The sequence below is a fragment of the Coloeus monedula genome (genome assembly GCF_965178545.1).
Source record: "Coloeus monedula genome assembly, chromosome: 16".
In the NCBI taxonomy this organism is placed as follows: domain Eukaryota; kingdom Metazoa; phylum Chordata; class Aves; order Passeriformes; family Corvidae; genus Coloeus; species Coloeus monedula.
In genome coordinates this window covers 15,875,151-15,891,543 of record NC_138796.1, presented here as the reverse complement: position 1 = coordinate 15,891,543, position 16,393 = coordinate 15,875,151, and the positions used below count along the sequence as shown (strand labels likewise).

General features: G+C 50.0%; 1 protein-coding gene across 1 annotated transcript; it reads left to right on the top strand.

Moving 5' to 3' along the window:
• Positions 1-430: 430 nt before the first annotated feature.
• Positions 431-9,767, top strand: TEDC2 (tubulin epsilon and delta complex 2; the record flags this gene model as incomplete). The annotated part of the gene is made up of 10 exons (XM_082292283.1): positions 431-485; positions 570-668; positions 857-906; positions 1,354-2,026; positions 3,446-3,499; positions 5,362-5,446; positions 5,786-5,894; positions 6,109-6,210; positions 6,608-6,819; positions 9,624-9,767. Exons 1-10 carry the CDS (start codon positions 460-462, stop codon positions 9,765-9,767), a joined length of 1,554 nt encoding a protein of 517 aa, XP_082148409.1. The 5' UTR covers positions 431-459.
• Positions 9,768-16,393: the final 6,626 nt, after the last annotated feature.

The following is a 16,393-nucleotide window of genomic DNA, read 5'->3' as shown; positions in this document are numbered from 1 at the left end:
CCGCTCCCCCCTCCAGCTGCGGAGCCCGGGCCCCAGCCCCACAGCGCCGGAGGCTCTGTGTTCTCGGGGCGCTCCACAGCCAAGGCTGAGGGGAACAAACCCCGTTTGTGTCCTGACCCCAGGAGAGGCCGGGTGCCACGGGCTGTGGGACGGGCCCGAGCCCCCTCAGAGGCATTGCCGAGAGGGAAGCGCCAAACGCAGCGGAGGGAAAAGCGGCTTCCCCAGGCCCAGCGGGGGATCCCCGGCACTGTCCCGCACGGCCACCACCGGGACACCCCTCCCCGACACCCTCCGAGCTGCGCTGGAGCGAGACCCGGAACCGCCCGGAACCGCTCCGGCCCCGGGACCGCTCCCGCCTTCGCCGCGCGCGGGACACGCCCCGCCCGCAGGTCCTGGCAGGGCCATAGAGGAGCGCGGGGCCGGCGGCGGGGCCGGAGCGGCGGGGTTGCGGCCGGGTTGATGCTGCCCGCGGGCCGCGGCCGAAGGTGAGGGGGGCTCGGCGGGTCGGGTCGGACCGGACCGAGTCCGGCCGGGTCCTGCGGGGCGACTGACCGCGCTGGGCCTTGCAGGGCGGCGGCGGCGCTGAGGGCGGCGCTGGGCGAGGGCGCGGAGCGGCGGCGGGAGCTGGAGCGGCGGGCGGCGCGGAGCCGGGAGCTCCTGCGGCGCTGGTGAGTGCGGGACCCGGCTGAGTGGGGACCCACCCGGCACCCTCCTCCCGGGCCCTTCCATCCCCGGGCGGCCCGGAGGGAGGCCCGGGCGCTGGACCCGCAGCCGTGCCCGAGGCCCTGCGGGCCGGGGGTGCTGATCCTGTCCCGGTGCAGCAACGCCGGCCCCTGTCGCTGTTTGTTCCCTCCAGGAATGATGAGGAAGAGGAGCGGCCACAGCCAGGCTCCAGCACGGAACATGGTGAGCGCTTCCCCCGCGCCGGTGTCCCCTCGTGTCACGCAGGCCCCGGGCCAGTTGCGGGGTTAGGAGTCAGTCCAGTGCTCTGCGTCGGCCTCCACACCCCCTCTGCCTTTTTCCTCCCGCTCTCCTCCTTGGGCTTAGCCTGGAGTCGTGCCTTGTTAACCAAGGCCAGCGATGAAGTGACTGTGGGCCTCAGCCAGGTGTGGGAATGTCACTTGTTGAGGTTGACTCGGGAGAATTGTCCTCCTGTGGCTCACATTCATCCTGGGTCTTCAAAGCTTCTGGCAAGCCTGCCTGCACCCTCTGTGCTCCCACAGCCAAAAAAATACCCCCTGCGCCATTCATTAGGTTTCATTCCTTCTGTGGCACCTGGAAGAGTAAGTTAGTGAAGACACAAATGGGGAACATCCAGGTTTGAGCCTTCTGACATGTTTTCTTCTCTTGCAGAAGACAGACCTTCACCCAAGGAGTTGGAGGAGCTGGAACTGCTGAACAGGGCCTTAGAGAAGGCACTGAAAGTCAGGAAAAGCATCTTGAAAACTCCATTAGAGGCTCAGGAAGCTACAGGACAGAAATGGGCAGGTGAGGGACATGCTCCCAAGAAAGCTGAAGAGCAGCAGGTGTCTGTACTTGAGGATGTTCCTGAGAGCAGGAAGGTGAGAGATGGAAGCAAAAAACCTTTGTTGTTGAAGAAGCCCTCTCCATACCAGTTAAGAGCCCCTTATAGGACTGACCCAGATGTGAAGAAACTGCAAAGGAAAGTCCCAGCCAGATGTGTTTCTCAAGGCCTCAGGACAGCTGGGAGGATTTCCTCAAAAGGTATGACTTCCAAACAAGGAAGGAGTCACAGGACAGCAGCTGGTGCCAGTGCCAGAGAGGTCTGTGCTGCACCTGAACCCCAGGAGTCACCTGGCTTGTCTGAATCTGCCCCAAATGAGCAGCAAAGCTTTTCTGGAGGGGATTCAGCTGCAGGAAAGAATTCCATAGCTGCTGGCAAGCAGTTACTTGATGCAGGGAAGAAAAGCTGTGGTTTCCTGGGAGAGTCCAGCAAAAAGGAGGACACTGCAGGTGCATGGGGAAGGAGCACCTCACCAGGGACAGGCACCCTGCAGGAAAAGGGGTAAGTGTGGGAGATGGGCACCTCTGCTGTTCTGCTCCACACTCACAGGCACATGTACAGATCCTGCTGGCTGCAGCTGCTCTGGGGGTCCCAGCCTGGCTTCATCCTCCTCACATCCCTCTCAAGAGGAAGGAAAGATCCTAGACAGTTTAAAAGCCTTTATTGTGGTTGAGTAAGTGTTTTCATTTTAAGGGCTCATCCTTGGATGGCTGAGACTTTGAAAGCCTTTCAATTAAGACTTTTGATGTTTCATAGTCCCCTGTGAGTGTTTTGGAAAGCTGTCTCTGTAGAGCTTTCTTGAGCCTTAGCTTTCCTCTGAGTGTACTCTCTATTATAGCATATTGATTTTTTTACTTATTCTGTTTTTCACACAGTGATAATACATAATGCATGAATTTACTCTCTCTCTCTCTCAAGCATGTGCCCAGTGCTGTTTGGAGTGATGGCATCTGGATTTAATACTGTCCCTGTTAACCTGTAACATACTGCCCATGTAACTACACAAATCAGGATTGACTAGAATGCAGTTGTTTCAAGGGTTTGGTGTATTAAGGATGATGAGGAGAATGTTACTGAGATTCTCTATGGAAAAGTGGCAAAATAATACTTGGAGGATTGGCTTTGCATTCAGGCCAGTTGGCCTTGTTGAAGCAATTTCTTTCTTCTTTTGCTTTAACGAAACAGCGAAGGTCAGATCTGATGTCCCTGGAAAGTTTTGAGGAATATTTCTCTCAGCTGCCACAACCTAACTCTTGGGTTTGTGCAGGGAGGAAATTATCCCTTTTCACTGGCATTGGAAGGGCCCCAGGACACTTCAGTGACTGTTGCTGTGGGAACAGGGATCTGGATTCAAACATTTACTTAAATTCCCATTGTGGCCTTGCATTCCTAGTCTGCATGTGACTAACAACTGCCAACCCTCCTGTTTTTGTAATAACAATTTAGGGATTATTCTGCTTCAGGATTAAGAATCATATTCCCAGTGGAAGCTCGAATGTCTCATTCCTATTTCTTTGAGTATGATGTGGTGCTAAGCAAAGCTGCCTTGTCCTGCTAAGGTTGGGCAAGAGGATATGGCAGACCAGCTTCCCTGAAGGTGTTTCCATGTCTATACTCTGCTGTGCCATGGCTTTGCTCCCAGCTTCCCATCCTGGATGAACCTCTGATGGCTGGTGGCAGGATGCAGGGGCTCTCCCAGCTCAGCTCCACAATGCCTGTGGAGCTGAATGAGCAAGCTAATCTTCCTTCCTTGAGGACAGTCTGAAGACACTGGTGGATCCAATCTCCAGAGTTGCTGACATCTCCCATTGCAGCTAAATTAATTTCAGATTTTGACAAAACACCATTTTCCCTGTTGGAAGACAAGGCTCAGTTAATTGCTTTCCAGCAGCCAGGATTGATCCTTCTCCTGTTTTACAGATGCCAGCTGAAGCTCCCCCTTCCCTACAGGAAAGCCTATTCCAGGAACTCCAGGTAAGACCAGTCTGACCAGTTCAGTCCAGAGCTACCCTCAGCTTCAGGGCTGTGAGGAGGGGTCAGGTGTGGCTGCTCTGTGTGCCCCGGGGAGGCAGTGACCCCACAGGGCATGGGGCCTGAACTGGGAGCAGGAAGAGCAGCTCCCATCCTGCAAGGCTGCTGCTGAGGATGTGATCTCGTGTTATTGTAGCCACCAGTGCTACTTTTGTTTTCCGAGTGCTAATTACTGTTAATCACTGAGGCCCTGGAATGCTTTAATCATGGGTTTAACGGTGCAGCAGAAGTCTCTGCTGGTGCCATACACCTGTTGAAGGCAGGACACGCTGTGGGGTGGGTGTCTGTATACACTATCCGATGAGAATTTCCCAAGCTATCCCTGCTCTGCCTCTGCAGCCTGGAAGCACCACGGCTGTGTGTGTTTGAGGTTGGTTCCTGCTGCTGAACTCTTACACAGAGCCAGCTCCAGTGCACTGCAGTGACGGTGCAGGTGGTTGGGGCTTGGGTGCCCTAGTCCCTTCTCCAGTCTTCTGGAAACCCTCCTGGAAGGGTTTCCCACATTTGCTCTGAGAAATCTTGCCATAATTCAGCAGATTGCTCGTTATGTGCTTTGTTCAGGTATTAAGCACAAGCCCTTTCTTAAATCTAACTGTAGCCCCTTGTGCTGCCCTCAAGAGTTCCTCCTCCTCTCGGAAACTGTCATTTATCAGACACTAGTTTGTGAAGTTGCCCTTCTGCAAGTTGTAAAGACTTTATACCCTTATTTTTCACTTCTAAATTGAGCCTTTCAGCATTCTAATCACTTTGGTGTGATTTTATACTTCTCACTATTGCTTTCAACTCAGTAACAGATTGAGAATAACCTTTGCACCAAAGATCCCTTGTAGGGGGTGTGCAACTTGCCTGGGAACTTCTGTTCTTTCCTGTTCCATTAACCTTACCACTTCTTTGCATAATGTATTTCTGAAATCTGCAGATTCTAACATGATTTAAAAGACCCATTAGGCTAGAGAGAAGACACATTCACACTCGAGTTAGTCAGGCACTGCAGAACTATTTTAAGCTTCCTCCTGATGGCTCTCGCTTACTGCAGCAGGTTTTGGGAGACAGTCCTTAAGGAAAGGATGTTATGGGGACTGTGCATCCATGAGGGTGTTGGACTCTGTGAGTGAAATGCATCTCTCTGGTAGTGCTGTTATTTGTGCCATGCTTTATTTAAGAAGCTGGACTCTGGTGTGAAGTCCTGGCCAGCTTCCTCATGATACTGTCCTTAAACCTCTGTCTTGCATCCCTGACATGCTGCTGTCATTCTGCTTGCCAAACGTACCACTTTGTCCCCCCAAAAAAATTACTAAAGAAGAACCTTGAGGAAGTTTGGAATATGAAGTAATTGGGGTGAGAGTTTGTCCTGTCTGCTCTTTTTTTTGTACACCTTTACAAACAGAATAAATGTACAGAAATGCAAATTACTTACTCCTAAGAAAGGAAGGGAAGATTTGTTGTTTCCTACAGGATATAAACACAGGCAGGACAATACAACAGAATGAGGGATGTGCTGCAAGTTCACATTCTGCTTATGGAAATGTGCTGTCTGTCTTCTGATCCTTCCCCTCAAAACAACAGGAGAGAGCAACAGGTGTTTTGCTGTGTCTGATGCCTCCTGCAGGGTGTCCTTGTTGATCTGATACCAGCTGTGGGAATGAGTTGGGAATGGCTGGCAAATAACCTGTGAGAGAGAGGGGGGGAGGGGGACACTTGAAATTAAAGCACTGATATGCCACACTGGTGTGTCACAGCTCAGCGAGAGCACTGTCTGCTACAGAGGAGCCTAACTTCCACCTCCTGCCCCTTTGCAATTTCAGGGCATGGGAGAGATGTCGTCTGTGCCAAACAAGTGCAGATGCAGCAGCTGCAAGGACCCGTTTTATGGAGAGGATCCAGACAACTGTATCCTTTCCCAGCAGGCACGGGGTGCAATTGCTCTGCAGTGAGCTCCCAGCTGGAGAGAGTTATGCCTCCAATAACAGCAGTTCCAGTTGGGTCACTAGGCAGTGGGGTTTTTTATGGTACAGCTGTTGAGCATTTATAAAACTTCTGATCCAGCCAAACGTGGCCACAAGGCAAACATGCCCTACACAGCTGTGCTGTGCTGTCCTCACCTTCCCCCTGCAGTGGCACTGCCCAGGCTGCTCCCCTCTGGCCTGATCCCAGCTGGCCTGGCCTGGGGCTCAGGGTGCTGCACAGAGCTGGTGCTGTGGAACCTTCCTTAAGCTGCTGCTGTTTGAGTTTTGCTCCCCGAAGCCAATGCCCAGTCCTGCAGAGATAGAGGAGGAATTAAGGGGCCTCCAGGATGTCCCCTCCCGTCTGAGGCAGTATGTGGAAGCTGAGCCTGCAGGTAAGGAGGGAAGAAGGGCAGTGTGGGGGCAGAAGGTGGAATAAGGATGATTTGGGCTCCAGTTCCTTGTGTCTTGTGTTCTTGGCATGTGCTGGACATGAGGGACAGGAGCACTCTCCACCTGAAATGAGTGCTGGTGAACCCAAGGCCACTCTGGAAACTGTTTGGGGAGGAAGGTTCCAGTGCTCACACCTTTTCTCTGCTTCTCTTGTAGACCCTCCCACTCTGCAGGGAGAGTATGAAAGCCTTCTGATCTTGGAGGGTTTGCAAACCACAGTGTCCCAGTGCTTGCAGAAGCTGCAGCTGCTGCGAGCAGGTGAGACAGTCCCGGTGTTTGTGGTCAGGTATGAGCGTGGCCCTTTGCCATCTGTGTGCAGGACACTGGACCAAGGTCATCTTTCTCCTCATTATCTTAATGGCCACGGAGCATTTAATTCTCTGGTGGCAAACAAAGCTGTGGTGCCTGTGTGCCACCCCTCAGTGTTCAGGAGAGGCTTGGAGCTTTGAACTGTTGCAGTTCAAGAGGGCTGGGGAGGGGACAATGCAGGGCACAGCTTAAGGTGTCCTGATTGTGCCATGTGTGAGGAGCTTACCCTGATTAATACAGTGTCATTAGTCACTAGTTTCTGGGAACAGCAAGTAGATCATAAATTCTGCAAGTACAGATTTGACTCGTATGTTTTTGTCTCCTGCCTTTTCTTGTACCCTGGCAGCTCTGGAGTCCCAGCTGAGGCTGCGCCCAGACTGCACTGGGGATGTGGGGAGCTGCTCTCCAGCCTGTGTCCCTGCCAGGGGACAGATGTGTGACAGTGCAGACGTGCTGGCTGTGCCTCTCCTCTGTTACTCCAGTCTGCAGGAGCTGAGGGACCTGTTTGCCTTGAAGCTGCGAGTGTCAATGCTGCACCAAGAGATTGCCTTACAAAAGGTGAGTCTGGAGAAGTGTCAGTGCTCGTGGAGCGGGGAGAGGAAAGGACAGCGCTGGGGCGGCAGCTGCTGTACGAGGTGGTGGTGGGCAGCAGCAGCACAGCGAGTTCCCCCAGTGGTGTTCTGTGTTTAGGCCTTGTTCTCTTTGTAGCTGAATGGGACTTTTTTTTTCTTTTATCTTTTTTCTTTTCTTTCTTTTCTTTCTTTTCTTTCTTTTCTTTCTTTTCTTTCTTTTCTTTTCTTTCTTTTCTTTCTTTTCTTTCTTTTCTTTCTTTTCTTTCTTTTCTTTCTTTTCTTTCTTTTCTTTCTTTTCTTTCTTTTCTTTCTTTTCTTTCTTTTCTTTCTTTTCTTTCTTTTCTTTCTTTTCTTTCTTTTCTTTCTTTTCTTTCTTTTCTTTCTTTTCTTTCTTTTCTTTCTTTTCTTTCTTTTTTTTCTTTTTTTTCTTTTTTTCTTTCTTTTCTTTCTTTTTTTCTTTCTTTTCTTTCTTTTTTTCTTTCTTTTCTTTCTTTTTTTCTTTCTTTTCTTTCTTTTTTTCTTTCTTTTCTTTCTTTTTTTTCTTTCTTTTCTTTCTTTTCTTTCTTTCTTTTCTTTCTTTTCTTTCTTTCTTTTCTTTCTTTTCTTTCTTTCTTTTCTTTCTTTTCTTTCTTTTCTTTCTTTTCTTTCTTTTCTTTCTTTTCTTTCTTTCTTTTCTTTCTTTTCTTTCTTCCTTCCTCCTTTTTCCTTTGTTTTTTGTTGTTGTTGTTAGGGCCAGGGCAGAAGCCTTTACATGCCTGACCCTCTTCTGAAAAGATTTTATTTAGCTATTCTGAAAGAATTTGGCAGTGGAGGATATTGTAGGTAATGCCTGATGGCTCCTTTTGTCAGGCCTTTACAGCCCTGTTAGGGCACCCACTCCCTCATTCCCTCCTGTGTGACTTCCAGCTGGTGAACTCCTCTGTCTTCTGTTCCTTTCCTTTTAAATCTCAAACCACTGTGCTGCTAATCTTGCTTTTAGCATTCTGAGACTGTAAGAACAGGGTAGGAGGTGTCAGCTTCTTCAGCAGCCTGAGCAGAGACTTTGGCACGCAGGGATTGCTTGTTCTTCTCAGCCAGCAGCAAAGGGCAGAGAAGATCTGTGAAATCACGTCTACTCCTTTGACCTGTTATTTGCCATTGACCTGAATGATAGAGGCTTTGGAAAAGTCATTTTTTGTAAGGCAGAGAGGCATTATTAATAACTGGCTGCAGCCCTGTGGCTGAGGATAGATTGCTACCTGACTTCAAATGGGATTTCAGCATTATAATCCTGGATTATAGATTATGAAGGGCTTGATTTTTTTTTTTAATCTGCCCAAAATGAAGTGGTGACCAAAGCCTGCTTCCTGCTGCTCTGTTGGCTGACTCAGTTTCTTCTGCACATGTACCCAAATAGGTGCTTTGTGCCAGGTGAGCCCTGAGGGTCTGAAGCTGCTCTGTGCAGAGTGTGCAGGATAAGTGAAATTCTTGGGACAGATGAAGTAAATGGACATGGAACAAGATAAATACCCCAGAAAAGGATGTACCTATTTGTGGCCAAGCCTGTCCATTGCCTTTCCATGGAGGACTGCCAAGTATTCTAGAAATTCCTGGTAGCTCTTAGCCTGTCTTTGATGGTGAAGATCTGTTTCTTCTGAGGTATCAGGAGCAGAGCAGGTGGATGGAAGTGGAGCAGTGCAGCACTCCTTCATGTGGCAACTTTCCCCTTAGGTAGCTGTCATGTCTGTAGAGACTTCCCAGAGATGAACAGCTGTGTCCTGCTTCCCTGTCCTGTGCACAGACTTGTGTAGAACAGGAGAGGGAACCTCCTGCAATACCCTGTGCTCTGTTCTGTCCAGGTCTTCCTCTGTATCCACCAGGGAACAATCATGGAATCACAGAATAACTTGAGTTGGAAGAGACAGACAAGGATCATAAGTCCAGCTCCTGGCCCTGCACAGACAGCCCAACAATCCCACCCTGTGCCTGAGAGCATTGTCCAAACACTCCTGGTGGCCTTTAGGGAGGTGGCTGACCCTCCTGGGTGCACTGGTGCAGTTGTCCACCCTCCTGGGCAGCCAGAGTGTGCAGCAGGCTGGGTGGGGTTTGGTGTGCAGGCTGCTCAGACTCCATTACCTCATGCCAGATAAAAAAGAAAAAAATAAAAATCCCAGGCAAAATGTCTGTCTGAGCATTAATTCAGGAGTGCAGAAGACCAGTTTTTGTCCATTGATTGAAGTGACTTGTGCTTGAATTGTCAGTCAGTCCTAATCCCAGAGCTGACACAGGGTTGTTTGACAGCATGGGCTGAGATCCCAGGACAGGCTGAAGGGAGCAGCAGTCAGGCCAGGGAATGCTGGACAGCTTGAGCAGTCCCTGTAGCCTCTCTGGGCTGGAGTTGGCCACTTACACCTCTGGCACAACTGGAAGGTGATGGGAACAGTCCTGAGTGAAGGGTTGAACTTACCCTTAGGTGAGCAGGGGCTTGGCTGTGTGGCTGCAGAGCTCCAGAACCAACACCAGCTGCAGTTTCTTGCAGGATGCTGGTCTCATCCCAGGGCTGGGCCTTCCCTGCGGCGGGGCAGCAGCACTGCCACTTGTCTCACTGCTCTGGAAATGCTGGGTGGCTGCTCACGAGCAGAAAATGAACCACTCTGCCTTTATTAAATCTGACAAAAGAAAGTATCCATCAATCAATCAGCCTGTTATTAGTCATACTGCTCTGATTAGATTTCACTCGTTATGCAGCCACTTCAAGGAGTACTGAAGTGCTGCTGACTCTGGTGACAGTGTCTCCTTTGCTATGCCCAGGTGATGATGGCAGACCTGCTGCCTGTCCTGGAGGCCAGGCCATTCCTGGAGGGCTCTGCGGGGCTGTTCCGGGCCATCCACACCCAGCTCTGTGAGGGGGGCCGGTGCTTCCCTGTGCTGGTGAGAGATGAGCTGCTGGACTGAGCTGGGGAGCCTCCTGCTAGACCTGCACGGAGCCAAAGACAGCTCTAAGCAATAAATCTTTTCTATTAACTTCTTTACTCTGCCTGTTTATTCAGTTAAATTCCAGGGGGTTGGGTTTGTTATGGGCTTTTTTTTATTTATTTCCTTTTGTGTCAGGAGCCCCTCTGCTCTGGAGCCAGGCTGGGAGAGCTGGGGGTGCTCACCTGGACAAGAGAAGGCTCCAGGGACACCTCAGAGCCCCTTGCAGGGCCTAAAGGGGCTCCAGGAGAGCTGGGCAGGGACTGGGGACAAGGCATGGAGGGACAGGACACAGGGAATGGCTTCCCACTGCCAGAGAGCAGGGATGGATGGGATATTGGGAAGGAATTGTTCCCTGGGAGGGTGGGCAGGCCCTGGCACAGGGTGCCCAGAGCAGCTGTGGCTGCCCCTGGATCCCTGGCAGTGTCCAAGGCCAGGCTGGACATTGGGGCTTGGAGCAGCCTGGGCCAGTGGAAGGCGTCCCTGCCCATGGCAGGGGGTGGAACTAAATGATCTTTAAGGTCCCTTCCCACCCAAACCAGTCTGTGATTCTGTTGTTCTGTATCACTTTCCTGACCTGTTAACTCCAAGGTTTTTTTGAAGCCCCTTCAGGGCTTCAGGCTCTGATCTTGGCTTTTCTTCCAAGGGCTATCTCTACCAAGAGATTCTTGGCTTCCTCAGGACACCAGGCTCCTGTATGCAGACAGTGTAGCAGGCAATAAAACATGATTTATATTGATCAGATAGCCACAGTACCATGGGGCACGGCCTTCCAGCATCCAGGAATCCAGAGAACCTGAGCTGCTGCTTCCCGAGTGCTCTGCTCACCAGCTGGCACATAACCAGCATTAGAGTGCTCATTTAGTGTTCACTGACTAATTGTTTTCGATGCCTTTATGCGCAGCAGATGGACGGAGGGAGGGATGGATGGAGGGATGATGGATGGATGGACGGAGGGACAGACGGATGGATGGAGGGATGATGGATGAACGGACGGAGGGACGGACGGACGGATGGATGGACGGATGGACGGAGGGATGCCGGGCTCGCGGTGCGCGGCCGGCTGTGCCCGGCAGGTGGCGGGCGGGTCCCGCGGTCCCTGCTGGAGCCGGAGGGACCCCGGGAATGTCCAGCCCGGCCCCGGAAAACGCAGGTCCTGCAGCAGTTCCCACCTTGTCACCGCGGGAAAAGGGCAGCTGCGGTTCCTCCTGCGTGCTCGGTTGTTGCGTGTAATCCCCAAATTCCCTGACGTTTCAGTGACAGGTAAAACTTTGGAGTGAAGTTGAAAACCTCTGCTTGTGAGTACTTAAAATCCCTTTCAGCAAGTGTACCACAGCTTAGTACAGTTTGGCTCAGACCATATCTCTAAGATGGACTCTTTGCTCGTGTGTGTGTAATTTAACTCCCAGCAGTGCTAAGACATTCATTATTTTTTTCCTTATCTTTTCTCAAGGCCAGGTTGCTGCCTGGCTCTTCTGAATGTCTGGGTCTTTCTGACACTCAAAATTCAATAAAAATCATTCATATGATAGATAAAAATCAGCATCTCTTACTTTCCCTTTGTATTTTTGTCATAGAATCCCAGAATGGGTTGGGTTGGGAGGGGCCTCATCTACATCCCACCCCCTGCCATGGGCAGGGACACCTTCCACTAGCCCAGGTTTCTCCAACCTGGCCTTGGACACTTCCAGGGAGCAGACACTGACTCCTAAATTAGCGTGGTCATACACATGAACATGTCCATGTTTGAATGGGAGGGCTGACATTTGGTATTGTTAATTAGGGTGCTGTTATGGATAACTTGTGTCTGCAAGCACTGCATGAGTCATGGAGCATCTGCTGCTCGGCGCAGAGCAGGCCAGTGTGAATTGGCAGCAACTTCAGCGCCACAGCAAGGACTGCAGAGGTGGGGAAGGGCTGGGCAAAGGAGACAGCCACAGCACAGGGTTCACAGGGGTTGTTGCAAACTCAGAAGGCAAGCTGTCGCTGGAGGAGTTGTGCAGAAGGGGTGCAGAATGTCAGGTCGCTGGGTTGTTCCCTGCCTCTGGGGGCAGCGGGGTTTTGTTACTCTTCCTACACCACATTTTATAATTTTCAGAAATGTGTAAGACTTGAAATCATCTGAATGACTCACTCTTTCAAACCAGTCTTGTGCTATAGCAGAGATAGAGATTCAATAGCAATTGAACTCAGGGGTTGAGGGGTCTTTGTTATAGAATGTGCCATTGTTATCAAAAGAAAGTACATCCAGCTGAGATGAGGAGAAAAAGACAAAAGGTAGTGTTTGATGCCAGGGGATAAAATTACAGAAATACAGGAAATGAGCAGTATTTTTGGAAAGTGATAGATGATCCCAGTGCTGTGCAGACATGAGCTGAGAAAGCACAGTGAGGGTCAGGGAGGATTAGCAGCTCTTGCTCCTTCTTTGTCCCCTGCAGTAGCATTTAAAAGGTTTTTGGGTTTTCCCTACTGAAGGATGGGATCCTGAGGAGGAGGCAGGTTTTTCTATTCTTTCCAGAATCTCTGACTTTAAATATTTCCGATGGCTACTGTTTGTCTTTTCCCCTGGGTCTCTTCTCTCCTTCCCCTTTGCAACTTCTCCACGGACTGTGCTTGTTTTGCAAATGTGTTTGGCCAGGGAAGGGGCAGCAGCAGTGCTGCTGTTAGCTCACACTGCAACCAGCAGAGCCTCCTGGGGGGTTTCACGTGCACCAGTTGTCTTTGCTCAGCATTAGAGGATAACAGAATCACAGACGGGTTTGGCTCAGAAGAGATCTTAAAGATCATTTAGTTCCACCCCTGCCATGGGCAGGGATACATTCCACTGTCCCAGGTTGCTCCAAGCCCCAATGTCCAGCCTGGCCTTGGACACTGCCAGGGATCCAGGGGCAGCCACAGCCTCAGCTGTGCTTCGTTCTGAAGCTCTGCTGAGCCCTCCAAGGGGTTTATCCTGTGTATGTTACCAGAACTGCCACCAAGCACTGCTGAAACCCCTCCTTGGGAGGTGCCACATGTAGACACTCAACAGTGTGGCTTTAGGGGTGCTCCATGTCTAAAACAGAAAAGACTTGAGTCTTGATGAGGAGGAAGACACCAGCAGTGGTGTGGAGGAATGTCCTGCCTCTTCCAGTCCTTCTGAGGGGTCTGGCAGCATGTGAGTGGTGACAGAGCATGACAGCCTGTGCCCTGTGACTGTCCACAGCACACTCCCACCCCTGGGAAAAGGACAGGAGGAGCTCCCTGGGCCAAACACGTTAGGGTTTGGAGAGGCAAACCCTGATGAGCTGTGTGAGGGATAAGGGAATTTCATCAAGGAGGAGTATAAGATGGTAAGTGTTAAAGTGGGAGGAAAACTCCCAGCCCCCTCTGAAGATGACAAATTTGCTGTTGATGTTATTCTCTAAATGAGCTTTCTGTGAGCTCCAGAGAGCAGGTTACTTGATTAAAACTGTGTGTGAGTCAAGCCTGAAGCATTAACACCTGACTCAGCAGGTTGTGCCAGTCCAGAGTTCTAGAAAGAGCACTGGTGCTGCAAAATGCTGGGACAAAGCTCTTGGATTTTAGGAGAGCTGCTTGGGGAGAACTGTATGTTCTCCACACACATTTTTTGATTTTTGTATTTTTTTACCCAAATCAATCTCTCCCTGAGTTACAGAATTCCATATGAGCTTGTGAGTTCCAGATGAAGCTTTGCTGAGAAATTTTGTCCGCTTCTGCTAAATCAGGAAGGGGTGTTTTTGGGTTCCACATGCATGCAGAGCACACTGAGGATGCTGGATGTGGGAACTGCAGGATGCAGAGAGCTCCTCCAGACTGTCCCACGGTGTCTAATGATCAGTATACTGTAAGCAATGAGTGGGAAATGCTTTAATAGCCTTCTGAATGCCAGGAGAAGGAGCCAACAGGGATTTTTTGTGGGCAGGCAGCCAGTTCATGGCTGTGCATTTCCAGTCCTGAGTCCTGTCACCATTGTGGAGTCACTAGGAGGCTGCAGCAGATGATGGATCTGACAGCAGGGCTTGTCACTTGTTATCTGTAAAACAGAGATTGAGCTGATTTCACTTGCTCGTGAGCTCGGTTTTGTATGCCTGTGCTCTCTGCAGCAAGGCCTCTTGTTTTGGTGGATTTTGGTTGATTTTTATAAGTTTGTTCACTGGGACTGGCACAGTTGACATCCGGTTTTCCTGACAGCTTCCTAGTCCTCCTTCATACATTAAATACAACCTCACAAAAGAAAAACCCTAACCATTGCTCAGTCTGACAGGAAAACAATTCATTAAATAGGTATTAAAGTTCCACCACCAGGCAGATTGAGTACTATTTTTGTAACCACCACGCAGAAGAAAAGATTTATCATCTTGGGTTTAATTTGTGGAGAAAGAAGGGGTTTAGCATTGTAATCAAGAAAAATCTCTGTCTGGTTAATTAATCTGAGCTCAGTTAGAAAGAAGAGGGCAGGAAGCAGCGTGCCACATGTGCCAGGGAATAAAGAGCTGGGAATGGGAGGGGGGAAAATTAAAAGGGTGTTTTGAACTGTAATTTCAGAAGGCGAAAGTTTACAGCAATGGGTTATTTAGGCACACAAATGAAGACGTTTGACTTATTTTTAGCCAGAACAAGAAAGATAATCAGTGGGTCAGGAGTCTGGATAAAAAAAGTAAGTAGAAGCAAGATGTAAGTCAGTGGAGGAGCCTGGCCTTGGAGAAAAGCTTGTCTGGAGTCTTCCCTCGTGGTTTCTGGGAACACAAGCTCCCAGGTGTGCTCATGCTGCTGTTAGGTTTGTCCTCAGCCCTTACATGTTCCAGAGGGAAACCATTTATTTGTCTCATCTGAGCTCCAGCTTAGAAGGAAGACTCAAGGGAGGCCTAATGTGCATGCCCAGGTCAGCAGGATCCCAGCGGGGGCTCCCTCCTGCCCCACAGATGACGCTGGGTTGGGCTTTCCCTTTCACTGCAGCTCTGTAGCACCTCAGCATCCTTTTCCCTCTCTCAAAACGATTGTGCCACAGCTGTTGGTTCAGCTGGCACAACCTCGGAGCTTTGCAATTTGTAAGTGTGTGGATCTCATCCTCTGGGGTTTTGTTTTCCTGCTTCAGGCTCTGAATTTCAGAACACGCAGCAGTTTTCTCTCGAGGTGAAGTCTCTTAGAGGACATGTTAGCAGTAGATCTTGCTTTTGGAATTGTTGGGCAGGTGAGAGCTGTCATGCAAGGTGAGTGCATCTGCAGCCCTCACTGCCCCCAGGATGGGAGTTTTGGGTACCATCCAGGCATAGGAACATGAAGGAGAGAGCACAGGAATCAGAGAATCATTTAGGTTGAAAAGACCTTTAAGAACTTCCAGTGCAAATGTTCCCCCACTGCCAAGACCACCACTAAACCGTGTCCACACATCTTTTAAATCCCTTCAGGGATGGTGACTCAACAAAAAAATACCTTTAAAAACTTAGTGAAACCATAAATACTGCTTTAATTACAATATTGTGCTGACTGCGTCATGGGACAGAATTCAAATGGCTGGATACTGGATGCAGGGATGAATCAGGCAGTATTTTTTATATTTAAGCAAGTTTGGGCATATAAATTTAAACATAACCACATGTTTCTGTGAGCATTCCTGGCTCACTTCTAGGGTCATAAGGAAATTCAGTGTGTTTGCCAATATCCTTTCAACTATTTTCAGTCTTAACTACCTGGTTTTGTCTCCGTTTTAAACGGTGTTTGTTGTGTTGTGCTGTTCTGGAGTCTTCCTGAGGGTGACAAAGCTCTGGGCAGAGATCCTGCTGTCCTTGCAAGAGCAAACTCCCCGGATTTAATGGAGTTGTTTGACTGAACAAAGCATTAGTGATTTGAATCATGTGTGATTACATCTCCCTTCCTCCTACCAGCGGGAGCACCACACTCTCCGTTCGCAGGGAGGAGTTCAGGGCCTTGCTTATCACAATGCAAACAGCATTATTTGGGGTTTGGGCTTTTGATGGTTTGGGGTTTTTTAAGAACTAATTACAGTAAAATAGCTTATTTTTATGTATTAGGTGTATTTCTTATCTGTGAGCCTTAAAAGCAGTGTGCACAGTGTATGAGTCACTCGGCTCCACTGGTGCCTTGCCCAGCTCCCTGGGCAGTGCCAGGAGTACCCACAGCTCCTTCTCCAAGGGCAGAGGATATCAACAAAGCTGCTGTGGATCTCTTCTCCTAGTTTGCAGTTTTTCCTGTCTCTGGATCATAGCTGGTTCTCAGTATTGTTTGTGCTGGGTGCCTGCTGTGGCCCGAGCTGGGTGGTGAGGAGCAGCAGAAGGTGGGAAGGTCTGTACAAGCTCAGCCCCAACGCTGGGGAGGAACGTGGCTGTGGCTGGCTGGGTGATGTAATGATCCTTTTCCATCTGCTCCCATCCATCTTTGAACCACAGGAAAGCATCCTTCCTGTAAGACACGTGAATCCCTCATTTCAAGCCCTGTCCCTGGTTTGGAAGTTCCTCTGGAATGCTGTGGCTGGCACTGGCGTCCCCCCCGTGCCGATGCCCCAGAAGGGCTCCCCATGCACTGTAAAGCCATGGGCCCAAAATAGCTCAGAGGTGTCACCCAGCAACTTGTCACTGTTGCCAAAGCCT